We start from the raw sequence: 13937 nt of genomic DNA, 5'->3' as shown, positions 1-13937 counted from the left end.
AAGTCTCTTATGCACGTGTTAATCATCTATCCTAGACTCCTAGTATCTCATTCTTCCCCACCGTTCTTTGAACAAACCCAGATTGTGGAACACAGTCGGAGACGGCGGTGCTCTTCGCCTCTGAGAGAGAGACGACGAGAGTTGAGGTTAGAGAGATGGGCGCCGACCCGCCCAGACGCCATTTCGAATTACTTTTTTCAGCGACTTCCCCTCAATCGGGGCGGCCATCCACCTAGACGCGATTGAGAAGAATAACTGGTCGGCTATGAACTTTGGTATTGGGGACAATGGAGGGATTGAAACAGTGGATAGGAATCATAGGATGAGAGAGAGAGAAACTCTCCACTGCGTGGTAATTTTGGCATTTACTGTACTTCCACTTTCATTTGGTGTCCAGGAACTAACTAACGATGGTTTGAGTTCCGTCCAACCACGTGACTTGCACCCACCCGGTTCAAATGAACCAAGGTCACTGAATCCGCTCCGGTTTAGTAGCACCAAATGAGTGCATTGAAATTCCTATATCCATAAATGAAAAGAAGATATAGACAATGCATGAATGCCTTACCGACTAGCTTGAACACATTGCTTTCTAATAATTATACGTATGATGTCTTACATTACGAACCTACAAGACAGTGAAGAAACAGAGACTTTTATACCATTAATTGATGAATAAGACGTACTCTTTCAATTGTTCCAATTTTGATGGCTTCCTCGATCTTTTGATCGCATACCTAGTAGTACTCTCTCTCTCTCTCTCTCTCTCTCTCTCTCTCTCTCTAATGCATTATCATAATCCAAACAAAGTACATATTATCTTATCTACTATGAATCTATGATGCAATCTTTGCTTCTTACTTGGTTTTGCACCTAGCTAAGGCCATCATATGACATATCTGTCTGTTTTCAAATATTATATTTGAAACTATGATTATTGATTATTACCAAATCCAATTGTTAAATTAATGCTCCATCTGATCAGTTTTTCTTGCATAAACTATCATATTTTGTGTGAATGTTCATGTAAGTTCACTATAACTGAGCAATGGCAATTGCGACAGGAAATGGACTGTATTGGAAGGCAGAAGAAGAGGACATTATTTTGGAAGAGCTAAAGGGACAACTGAAAGCCAAAGAAGAGATCATTGCAAGCCTAAACTCAAAGATAGCTACGATGGAGAATGAGCAATACAAGAGGGAGCGAGAGATTGACATATTGAGGCAGAGCTTGAGAATCATGAGCTGCAAGAAGACAGTAGTGCAGGTCGCCAAGAATGTCTCCAAGGATTCACAGCTTGTGAAAAAGCACACTAGGAAACTGTGATAGATATTTTCAGCACAATTAAACTCTTTAGTCTTCTAATGTTTTCAAGTGCGGTAGTGCTACATATTAAAAATTACAACAGCTGTGTCAAGAATTTCTCAATGAGAGCATAAATCTCAGGTGGAACATAGAGATAAAAAATTCTCCATACACGAATACATTAAGACACGATTTGATAGACCTAACTGGGTGCCTATAGACTAGCTTGACTTGATCACAAATTTGTCTACTTTAATATCCAGATGTCTATCTCTTATGTCGAACCAGCTTAGCCTACTTGACATATCCAGACATTAACACATTAACGAAGCCAAAAAACAATTAGAAATGCTCAACTTTGGAGAAGGTTTTCGGAGACCAACAGGAATAACATCTTCATTCTGTTGCATGTGATAGTTTGATGTGTGATAGATATTTGACCAAAAGCAATGATAGATAGCAGGGCCACAGCCTGGTTAAACTTGAATGTGATTCCAAAATGATGAGGCACCTCAGAGATATTCTCTGTGATTTTTGTCCACCACCTTACTGACATCTTATCGTCTTCGAGTCCCTTAACTATGGTCTTGAGGGATCTCAGTAACCTGAAACTTCTTGCTAGGCTCCAAATTCTGTTATCTACCTCCTGTAGGGTTTCTGTCGTTGGAATTGACGACCAGTTACTGAAATTTGCAACAACCTCCGCAATCAGCTCAAGTTTAGAGACCAATGACTGTCCGAGGCTGGCCGTTATCGCCCCAGCCTTCTGGCCAGCATGGTCACCATCCCTTGCATGTATCCTAGTCCTACGACAAGCACATTATGCAAGCCAGAGTTGTACATCAAAGCAAATGTACACTCTTGCTTTATGAAAGGCTAACAGTAGTACTATCTACAGAGAGTTGGTAAGGCAATCAAATCCGAGAGCGCCAACAGTATAATGATGATTAGTAAAGGGATAAACTATTGCGGACGTGATTACCAAATTTTATATGAACATGAACTAATATCTAATGAAAACTATTACAAACTAGTTACAAATGTACAATTTGGGAAAATATATGGCACCTTACAAATGGTGCCATGGTGATGTGTTGCTGGCACAATCCTTGAAAGAACTGCTAATTAACTTCTGTGCCTGTACATGTATAAATGCCATTCTCAGCTGTTTGTTTTGTTGCCTTGTTCGTCAGACAACGACTTGACAACAGGTTGGTAATTTGATCTCACATTCTGGAGAGGAAAAATGAGATTAAAAATCACAACGAAACTAACAGTTATCATAACATATAGCTATCTACATCCAATATTATCATGTTTATTGAATTTATAAAGTTCCTACTTGCTGCTCAGACGTAAATATGGAACAAGACCACCAAATATAAATGATAAGCCAACAAAATGTTATAAGTACCTCTAGTAACGTGATGTAGTAAAAATCTTCCATATGTTGCATAAGTGCAGTTCCATCTCTGATTGAACGGAATATATTTATCTCAGTCTGTAAAATTTTCTGTATAAGTTCCTTTTCACCCTTCATCTGCAGAAAACTCAATTTGGTTAACCTTACTTGCAGAAAATTCAGAAACGCTTCATCAGGACTCGCACGTCATGTGCTAACTGCTAAGCAGTAAGCAGTAAGCAGTGACAAATATACTATCTGAATGCAAATGGTTATGCTGGATAAGTTAGAAGACTGCAATTATGACAGCAGTAAACCTATTTGACCCTTAAAGTTACTATAGAGTTTCAAATCTTGAATAAGAAAGGACCCAATAAGAAATATGACCAACAAAGCAATGAACTCTTTGTGAGATATAGTGAAAATGCATGCAGCAAAATCTTCAAATTATTAATTGATTTTATCTGGAATGAGAATTTCGCTAGACGCAATTGGAGTATTACATCATGAACATAGTTCATTTTGGTTGCTTTGGACAAACAGAAAGATTCTTTTCTGATCTTGTCAAACTATCTTTTATGAGTAGTAACTGTATAGCATCTCTTTATATTAGCCTCACGCCCTCACTGCACTCAACAATAGTTATATCCCAAAATGATCATGCTACATCATAATTGGAGAAGGAACAAGAACTGATGTTCCCTCAACTAGATATATGCTCTATCTTCCTCCCAGCTAATTGAATCATGATAACATCCACATAATGGAAGTGAAAATGCCACACGTCTAAATCTTATGTCGGACATCCATAAGTAAACATGCTACCAAATGAAGAAGAATAAATGAACTACGTACAAATTCACTGACGAGAACATCAGGTGTGGACTCCCCAATCATATCAGCTTGGTAACCATCTCCAGAAAGCTCCATATTTTCCTGGATACATGGTATAGCATTCATTAGGTCAGCAATATTTACTGCACTACAAATCATTCAATGGAATATTCAGAACATTCAGCTTGAATTTAAAATTCGATACAATTCATATAAATCAATCTCTTTCCAGAAATGCATCTCAAGTACTGAGAATTTGGGTAGGAATCCAAATTGTTGACACCTCGTTAAATAATTAATCAGTCAGTTCAATTAAGTAGACAAAAATAATCAGGAGATAGGGAGCTAATGATTCAAATACATGGTTATCAAAGAGGTCAACTGAGATTGAATTTATTTAAAAATTGATTGCAAACTCCAATAAATGACTCCTCAGTTATAGCCTAAATTCTGAATACATGGTATAGGTGAGAAGTAATTTTTCACAACGGATATTACTGAGTGAAGACGATACCGTCTACATGAGAAAGAGGGTATCTTTTGACAAAAGAAGTATAAAAAAAGAAGTTTAAACAGCTTAAAAATTAAGTGATAACGATTACTGACGAAGTTAGAATTTCAAGCAAAGAATAATAGTTCAACAAAAATGCGTAAATTATATAGCTATTGGCCAACAAGTATCATATCAATTAGCGGGGAAGTTCAGCTCTGCAAGCAGTGTACCTCTAGATCTGGTGCGAACGCTATTTATGTCTTTCAAAAAGCAAAGTGAATAGCACATTGCATATAAATGATATGAATATAAAGAAGCCTGGAGTGAGTTTTCTGCACGCTGAATTTGTAAAGATACTTGGCCAAATAAATACTCACCAACGCATTCGTTATGTCTCCTGTTGCTAGATAAACAGGTTGAGCTACATGGCAGTAACCCATCAACCGGGGCACAGTTGGTATAATGTCTCTGTGATTTACAACTCTCCAACTATCTTTAACTTTCTGCAATATTCCCAAAATACATATGTAAGTGTCTATAATATATACATAATTTAAATTTATCTCTATATTGCAGCACAACCCTAGATTTAGAAATTATCATGTAACAAATATTAGCCTGGTGTATCAAGTTATTCATATGACCTGTTCCAACCTGAGATGACTGAAGCAGATATAAATGGAGAAGTATTGATTAGCCAGTGCTTTAACCACAAATCAAAAGCAAACTGAAGAGCAACAACTATAGAAACTTTTACCTCATTATAAATGTCAGCAAATCTTTTGTTACCAACCCTAGGAGATCCAAAGTTATACATGCTGATTGTGATCACTCCACGCCTAGTACAGAGAGAAATTTTTAATTCATGTTAAATACAATTTTAAACCCTTTAGGACATTATGTTTTCTGTTAGTGCGACGTCATTATTTTCAAGAATTTCTAGTTGTTAATAAATAATGTCAGATTGCACAACTGACCTATAGGTTTTACCGACTTTCAAATACGAATGTGCATGTGTACTGAGACATATACACTGATTCCATATCTGTTCTACTCTCAATAAAGAATAATAAGTTCATTGACTGAAATAATAGAACTTACTTTGCTAATTGACTTGATGCAAGTTCAAGAGCTAGGAGAGTAGCTAATGCACCCCCTAGACTATGACCAGTTACATAAACATGCCATCTGTGCAGCGGCTCAGCAAGATCATCTCTGTCATAAATATACTATTAATCACATTCCATTATGCAGATGCAATATCCGCACCAAAAGGTTAATCTACTGGAATGCAATATCCCAATTAAGCAGAAAGATTTTTCTTTTATCCCAATAAAACTAGAGCTAATACTATGCTTGCACAAGAACCTTTTACATGAGATAAAAAGAGTCGTACCAAGATAATGCTTTTATTCTCAATGTTATTGATCCAGGAAAAATAATGGTTAGATACTTTATAGAAAAATAATAAATATGTTGGTGATTTCAAATCATACACCCTACAAGATACCTTTCTTCTGAGCTTTTTCCCACTACAAGAACAATATATAACTGTAGATGTGGGACTAATTCTTAGCAACCAATAATTGGACCAAGATCCAACAGAAAATTAGACTAGAAGGCCTCGAATAAGATTGAATATTAACTGTGAAGTGCATTTACATACGTTATAGCATAAGCCACACTTATGCAAATGCGGAACATAAAGGACACAAACAGACCATTAATCTGAAAGGTCTTACACAAGATGTAATACCGAATATTAGCTGTTAAGACATGGATTTACTACTACAATATTAAATGATTGCATAACCCATGCTTAGGCCAAGAACATAACTATATAGAAAAAGCACATGCTGTGAAATCCACAAGGAGTATTGAAATTAGCAACTAGCTTATTCCAAAAATTTCCAGATTTATGGTCAAAATGACTTGAGTGCCTATATAAAAGATTCAGGCAATGTAAAAGAACAACAAACTACTTCAGCAAGATCCTTTTAGATTTAGTATTACCACATCCTAAGACATTTGTCACTTGTCACATTTTTAATCCAGACACTGGCTACACACTAGAAATAAGATAAGATTGTAAGCATAAGCAAAACTTACATATAACCGATAGCCAATTTAATGAGAGAGATGATCCGTATTCTGACAGAATCATATGCACTTAAGAAGCCACTATGAACCTGAAAAAATTAGTCACCACCAATAAACATAAAAGTGAAATTGGCTTCTGTCATATAATCTCACCGTCTCATCCATAAATAAGTTACTTACTTGAACTTCTTGCTTAAAGTCTCCTCCTATCCTTTCTGGATTCAACCTAAAAGACAAAAATAAACATCAGTATATTAAATGAATAAAGGATTAATGGATATGAAATATCTCAATATGTGTGAGCTCAGCTGATATGAATTAGTCAATCTTAGCTCAAAAACTCAACACATACAAAATTATTTGAAACCCGAAATGTTTTGCGGTCTGAATAAGTCACTAGGGCATGTGCATAATTAGTTAGACCATATCATACTTAACTATTAGTAACACAAGATCAAAGTTTTACTGTTAAGGCCATTTAAATGAAATAAAAAGAGATGCAAACCAAACCACTTTTTTTTTAAACCAAACCATTAATTCATAGTTCTTTAACCTTAAGAACTGTGGTTCAAGACCTGGAGTTAACTTTTTAACATGCTTTTTTCTTAAGACACAAGTATACCCTTCTCATACATGACGAGTTCAAAGTTTTTATGCTCAAACCTGCAGGTCCAAAGTTAATCAAAAAAATGGTTTCCTGACTGTTCTGGCCAGAAAAGCTGACCATTCATGGTCCACCTGGGCCATCAAGTTCGGTTTTGAACACTGGGATGTCACATTATGACTGAAAACTAGACTAGGAAGAATGATCACAGATCACCACTATGTCAACTGTATAGGTTATAAAGTAATAATAAAGTAAATAGATTTTACCCAGTAGGAGCTAGCATCAAATCTGTTCGCAAGTCCTTCCACCTTGCCTGCAGAAGTTAGAGTATAGATTTTTTGAGCCAGAAGTTAATGAACTAGAGACAAAAACAACACACACGCGCACACACACATATATTACCTACCTGTTCTGTTCCCCTGAAAGCGACTACTAATCTTTTCCGTGCAGAATCACGCCAAATTGCAACCTGCAGCACCATTTAAACTCAGCTACTAAATAAATCTGAATAGTATTTGACATCATTTTGTGACACATAGATTTTCACAGTTCTTTGTTATATCGGAGATGGTTCATGACTGGGAATGAAGCTCCTTGATCCTCTGAAAGGAAAAATAATTACCTGTGTGTCTGTCGTCTCATTATCCAAGAAACAAAGTTTCTCAAATTCAGACTTTATAAAACTAGGATGTCCTAAAGAAGTAGCAAGCATCGCCCAAGCCTCCATGGCAGTTTCTGCAGTTGAAAACAGTGCTTTCATCTCCTCAGCTCCCTGTGAGTTCACAAGCTTCTCAGTTATGGAATCCTCTTCCTTACTTGCACTCCCTCCTACAACATTTTCTTCCTTCTTTGCTTGAGATACTGTTGTCGTTAAAACCATTAATATTCCTAAAACAGAATCAGTTTGCTTTAATAAATCCCTTGTTGCTTCCTTTATATCTGGAAATGAAGACTGCATAATGCTAATGGGAAGTGGGCCTGTTGTTATATCATTATCAACATCTGACGCTTCAGGAGTTGCAAGCCCCGATTCAACATAAGTTGCTTCTGCTATCTTTTGTGACTGCAAACCAACACTGTCTAACAAATCAAATCCATCCCACTTTAATTTTTCTGGAATTGGGAATCCAAATTTCTCTACAACATTTTGATTAATCTCATTAGCAAAGTTCTTCCAGAAGTTCTTATCTGATTGCATTTCATCATCAAGCTTTTTCACTTGTTGAGGGTCATTTCCATTCTTCACACCACCATTATCTATGTTAGACTCCTCTAAGTTGCTCACTTCATTGCAGTCTGCAATATCTAAAGAACCCTCTGTGATACCCTCCATCTGGGAAGGCACACCTGACACACCAGCAGAAATATTAGATTTCCCATGGCCTTTTTTATCACTTTCTTCACTACCTGATAACAGATTCTTCCAAATGTAAGCATTAGTATTGAATGACTTTAACTGCCCAAAAGCATATTCCGCAAACTGACGTGCTTGCACAGTGTCAGAGCCAACAAACTTTTTCAGAGCAGGCTCAAAACCCTTATTACGAAGAAATTCAGAAACAATAGGGACCTTCATCCACCACTTTTTCCCCTCATCAATTTCCTCAAATGTTTCATACCTGACCTGAAAGTTCAACACCAGTAATTATAACTCATACGGAAAACTACGCCGAATGCGAAAATTTTCGATGAAAATCTGGAATAGAAAGACCACCACACGGGTAGGTATGTAAGACTTGTATGCTTAAAGTTAACAATAGAATGAAAAATATCAGTAGTTATAAACAACAAAAACTTCATATGAGAGAAGATTCCCAATGAATTAAACATAAATAAATGTAGAAAGATTCATCACAACCAGCACAGCATTAGCAATCAAACAAACAGAACCATACAGCATAAAATGGGGATAAAACCCACAAATTGTCACAACTGCATTGAATAAGGAGAGTATAACAGACCGTATCCATGGAGATTTTTATTTCATTCAATTTTTCATTTGCTCTCTTCAAGGGGGTTACTTAAGCTTATATCTCACTTAAGCTTATATCTCCTGAGAGTCACAATAAGCAAGGAATAAAGGGAATAAAGTTCAAAATGAAGGGGCATTTAAAGATGAGCAATAACCTTTCTTCTTCTTTTTTGAAGTTTTTTTTAGGAACAATCTTTTTCCTTCCCAGAAACCCCAGTCCACATCTAAGATGATTTGGCAATGAAATATTAGGGGCATTTACGATACTTTGTCATGTTGTAGATTTGTATATGGCGCATATATAGAGATATCACCAACCAAATATTTTTCCATGAAATCTTAAATCTTAAAAGGTTCATGGTTACCAGAGGAGACTATTTCAAGCTTTCTATCTCTAACGCACCATCCACCTTAATCAAAATATCATTTCACCAGGAAACTCACCTCTACAAGTAATTTTCCACCACCTCCCATTCCTTCCAATTCCACCAGTAGTTCATGCAGATTCCCTACAACAGCACATATATGTTATTAGCTGAGGAAGCAAATTTTGAAGCATTACTCCAAGACTAGATGTGCTAACATTACTAATATTACAACCACAAATTTTACACAACAATTTGTATAATTCCATACTAGCAGCAACTAGCCAGTGACAACAAAACTACGAAGGATTTATTCCATCCACTAGTATATATACCAAGCGTAATTTATTACTAACAAAATGTGTTGATAGAATCAACCCACTTCAGCGGTCTGGCAAGATAATGAGCTATTATTTTGAAACATACAGAAATACAAGAATTTTTACCATCACAAAGGCATTCTAGATTGACGCCTGCATTCCCCATGCGCTTATGTGGAGTTACAAGGTTTGCATCCCAAGCCGCAACCTAAAACGTGAAGCCAGAAATTAGCAAACTAGGAGCTATATGACCACTTAAAAATTACTCTAACAACTATGGGATAAAACATCATTTTACAAATTTTAAAGTTGAAATCTAAAGTACTCTTTCATTCATAGAATCCTAGTGATAATAATATCACTCTTTACTGTAACAAAATATCGATATGCCTTCAAACTTGTGATGTGCAGTGAACAAAGCAAACAAGGTCCTCAGTTTCAAGATTACAAAAATTCAAAAAGGAAAAAATAGGATGCAAGAGCATTTTGTAAGGAGATTAACTGGTATACATTTAGTACATGTTAACCTGGAGACTTTTGGTTGGAGGCTGCTTGATATTAAAATGGAAGTCCTCGTTCCATGTTGGCTCTTTTGTCCTGCAAGCCAAAACTATCTGTAAACAAAAAATTACTTATGGTTGAAATGAGGAACATGTCTATGAATTTATGGATTCATAGAATTTGTGAACAATGATAGTTATGCAGCAAAAAACGAAATACAACTTTAAAGCCTCACAATTCCAACATCCTATGATACTTTTCCCACATAAAGTAGAATTCAGAACCAAAAATTCGAGCAAACCAGCAAAGAAAAGTGAAGTTTCATCATCATATCTTTAAAAAGCTTACCCCCATTTAACCGTGCTTTTGACAACTTGACCATCTAATTGCATGATCACATATGGATCACTTGTTCCCTAACCACACACCAAATTTCAAAACACATCAGCAAAAACACAAGGAGACAGATAACAGAAACCATAGAGTATAGGCATACAAGAACAACTACACACAGAACAACTCATGACAGTAATTAATCATTGTAATCACTAATGCAGAAGGGGATTGAAAAAGATAACCAACCCATGGATCCATGGCAGGAAGATCGATGCCTTTCTTCAATTTAACAGTAAGCTGGCCATCGTATATCTCACGCACAAATGACCTGCATTCACAGAAAATGTAACATTGTAACAAATCAGTCCAACTCAGGCACGAATTTTTACCTCATTCACATTAAACTTAAAATTGCCAGATAAGGGAAATGGATTGCATACTCTGAAAGGTACACTGTCTTGCAATCTGCAGCATCAACTTCACGCCTCCCAACATTAACCTGAAAACCATCACATTTTCTTACTTGTACATTTTTACTAATTAACGCTGTTTCGGCCTAACTAACTAACTAACGCCGCGAAGGTCATGAGTTCAAATCTCACTGTCTTTCATGAACGAGAGGGAGACTTACAGGTGGACTAGAATAGGCCTCGAAAGCGAAACCGGCGAGAATGACGGCCAAGTTGATATCAAAAGGAGGCCGTTCACTTCCTTCATCATCAGCGGAGACCTTATCAATCTCCAAGCCAGCTTTGCACAAGCAGCAAAACGAGTCAGTAACAGTTGTCCCATCTCTACTACCCCTGCCGTTTTCTCTACGAGTAAAAGTGCTCTGTTTCCCAACGGTCAGGAAACGCCGATAGAATATCGAAGGTTGATGGGTGTTGGGTTTGGAGGTTGTAGGGCGGTAGAGATGATGGTAATGGTGGCGGTGGGTTTGCAGAGAAGAAGCCATGGGCGCGGTGAGTTGCGGAGTGGCAGTCTGTGTAATTTCTGTGGAAAGGAAAGGAAAGCTCCAGAGTTCTCAAGGAAAGGAAGGCTTAGCCGTTTTGTGTCGTTAAGCTGTCCTGTCATTATCTAACAAACAATACTGAGGCTTCTAGAACCAAACCTTGCAACCTTCCAGCAGTTAGCTGAAGAAACAAGAAATTTGTCTGCTCATTTTTTTGTTTCTCTTCTTGTTTTCTTTTTTCTTTTCAACTATTGTATTATTATTGTAGTTTGTGAAGACAAATAAAGAAATTTTATTCACACATCTCTAATTACTCAAGCACATCCCTATTTTTTTGTAAGTTTTTCAAATACAATTTTACCTTTTGATACATTTTAAAACACCAACATAATTATAATTACTCTTGTCGGAAAAAAAAAAACATAATTATAATTACATCCTCAAATCATGAGCCCTAAAAATTTCAATTTATTCTTCCCTTGATAAAATTGACAGCACAATCCAATCCCTAAAAGCCATGATCGATCTATGCGTACGTGGTGATGAGATTGCAACAAACAAAAGTGAATCTCATAGCATAACCAATAAATTGGGCATGTCATGTAGTTGGATAATCATGATTCATGAATGAAAATTAAAACATATACAGGCGGTCACTTAGATTTTTTTCCATGGCTTTGAACATATTTCATAGGATGAACTTAAATTTGTGTAGTTTTGAAAAGTATTGATCTAGTTTTCTTATATTTGATTATATTCATTACATAAATCATCAAAAAGATGATCATGGTTGAACCAAGATGATTAATATCATAATTCCATGAAGTGGCTTGCTGTGATGAGATGACAATGAGTTAGGCGTTTGGGTGATGGTTTAGGAGGATTTGGGGCAAAATAGGTAGTTTATCAAAAAAATTAGGATGTGTATTTAGCAAGTTATGATGTGTGAATAAAATTTCTCAAACAAATATTGATCATTTCGACCATTTTAATTAAATGGTTTTTAAAGTATTTTATAGAAACTTTAGAAGCCGGATCAAGAGCGAAAGTATGTACAGATGCAAAAATAAGGACGTAATTCAAGGCGGTATAGATGAAGGCGCCTAACCAAGCCTCGGTGGACTCGTCGGTGACAAGTTTGATGTCAAGGTTGCGGTGATAGGAGTTTTAGGTGAACTCCTCACAACGCGCCTTTGACTACGAACACCTTGGCCTTCACCTTAATGGTAACGGTATCCAGTAATGTCCATGGTCTTTAAATACAAAACCAACTCCGTCATCCGCACCGCCTATTTTCACACTAGCATCTGCTCTTGATCCGAGACTTATACATTACAAGTAAAACAGCATCCCAAAATGTTGTTAAACTAAAAAGGTAGCCCGCGCGTTGCTGCGGGACTTTCGATACTGTAACATGCCATTTTTTATGGTCAATAAATGTTGTATCAGTTATCAACTTTGCTTAAAAACATAGAGAAATCCCTATTCGTAGCTTTTCTATGACAATGCACTGTAATGTTCTTGTTTCAATGAACTGATAACGATCATTCTATAATTACAAAGATAATTGTTGATTGCAAATTACTGATAGACAACAGTAAAAATATATACATCTACCTTGATACATGTGCATTGTGCTAGCATCTGCTGTGCTTGTTTTTAAGGATACTACCGAAAAATATAGAAGGCGATCATCTTTCATCCTCAACATCTTTAGTAATGTTTGTGGCAAATTGTCTTATATAATTAATAAAATCTACCCATGAGGAATATCATTGTTGTCCATTTTAGCTGTAAGCTAGTCAAACCCCACTATATAGAATTGTTGTAATATGAACGTGGTTCTGAAATCAATTTGATCATGGCCATGGACATGGTTCTAGAATCAATCCATGCCCTGAAGATATGTAGATATAATAGTCATCCATTAATAAGCCACACTAAGAGTAGAATAGTTAGCAACAATAAATAATAGATTCAGAAAAGAAGTAATTACATATACTGATGATATAAGATTGCCAATTTAATGGAAGTGATAACAGTTACCAAGAATGCCTTATTTGATATCCTTTTCAAACTTAAAAATTTAAACAACAGATAAGATGGTAAATAATCTGTTCTAAAAAAATGCTCCAGTGTTAGCAGGTAAAATATTTTCGATCAATAATTCTTCTATCAAATGCCTCATATGATTAAATATACTAACAGGCAGTAATATCCATTTCAAACTAATCAAGACCCAAAATATATTCTTCTAAAATGTCAATGGAATTGATGCACATATTCATGTATGCAGCCGAACCAAATACCAAAAAAAAGAAGGAAAAGATATATACTGTATATGAAAAAATAAGATCAAAATCAAATGGGAGGAGGCTAATCAAACCCTTTGAAGTATAAGTATTCACAGGTCCTGTAATTAGATTAATACCCTTTTGGAGTCATCGCGCCTTGCCCATCAAATCAACCTGAAAGAAGAGTTTATCTTTAATATAAAATTAACTTTATTATTATTCAAATACTCAACACAAAGAATAAAAGAATCATTGTAATGGAAACTAACTAATTAACAATTTTTAATAATCACCCCACAGCTCACCCCACCATATGCAAGTTTTAATGAAAGCCTTTGGAAAATTAATGCTCTATTGCTCTTTTACATTATCATTCTTCCAAACTACAAAGATAAAATACTTGTTAATTTCGTTGTTCTTAGAAATCTTAAATATAGGTAACATTATATTGAATA

General features: G+C 35.9%; 1 protein-coding gene across 1 annotated transcript; it reads right to left on the bottom strand.

Annotated features, from left to right (window-relative positions):
• Positions 1 to 2248: 2248 nt before the first annotated feature.
• Positions 2249 to 11191, bottom strand: LOC101295618. The gene is made up of 16 exons (XM_004297906.1): positions 10868 to 11191; positions 10249 to 10316; positions 9927 to 9996; positions 9526 to 9607; positions 9159 to 9223; positions 7365 to 8366; positions 7149 to 7211; positions 7009 to 7055; positions 6316 to 6361; positions 6145 to 6224; positions 5137 to 5250; positions 4793 to 4874; positions 4374 to 4538; positions 3564 to 3644; positions 2721 to 2846; positions 2249 to 2539 (listed from the first exon to the last, which is right to left on the bottom strand). Exons 1-16 carry the CDS (start codon positions 11189 to 11191, stop codon positions 2468 to 2470), a joined length of 2487 nt encoding a protein of 828 aa, XP_004297954.1. The 3' UTR covers positions 2249 to 2467.
• Between the last annotated feature and the right edge of the window lie 2746 nt (positions 11192 to 13937).

Source organism: Fragaria vesca, linkage group LG4, assembly GCF_000184155.1.
Source record: "Fragaria vesca subsp. vesca linkage group LG4, FraVesHawaii_1.0, whole genome shotgun sequence".
Taxonomy (NCBI): domain Eukaryota; kingdom Viridiplantae; phylum Streptophyta; class Magnoliopsida; order Rosales; family Rosaceae; genus Fragaria; species Fragaria vesca.
This window is presented reverse-complemented; position numbering and strand designations above follow the sequence as displayed.

Bases quoted from the DNA above. Each gene is read 5' to 3' on its own strand.
- LOC101295618 (XM_004297906.1), bottom strand. From the start codon at position 11,191: ATGGCTTCTTCTCTGCAAACCCACCGCCACCATTACCATCATCTCTAC. The intron at 10,317-10,867 runs GTAAGTCTCCCT...GTGTGTGGTTAG, and splicing joins AGGCCTATTCTAGTCCACCT to GGAACAAGTGATCCATATGT. The intron at 4,539-4,792 runs GTAAAAGTTTCT...GGAATATTGCAG, and splicing joins TTGCTGACATTTATAATGAG to AAAGTTAAAGATAGTTGGAG.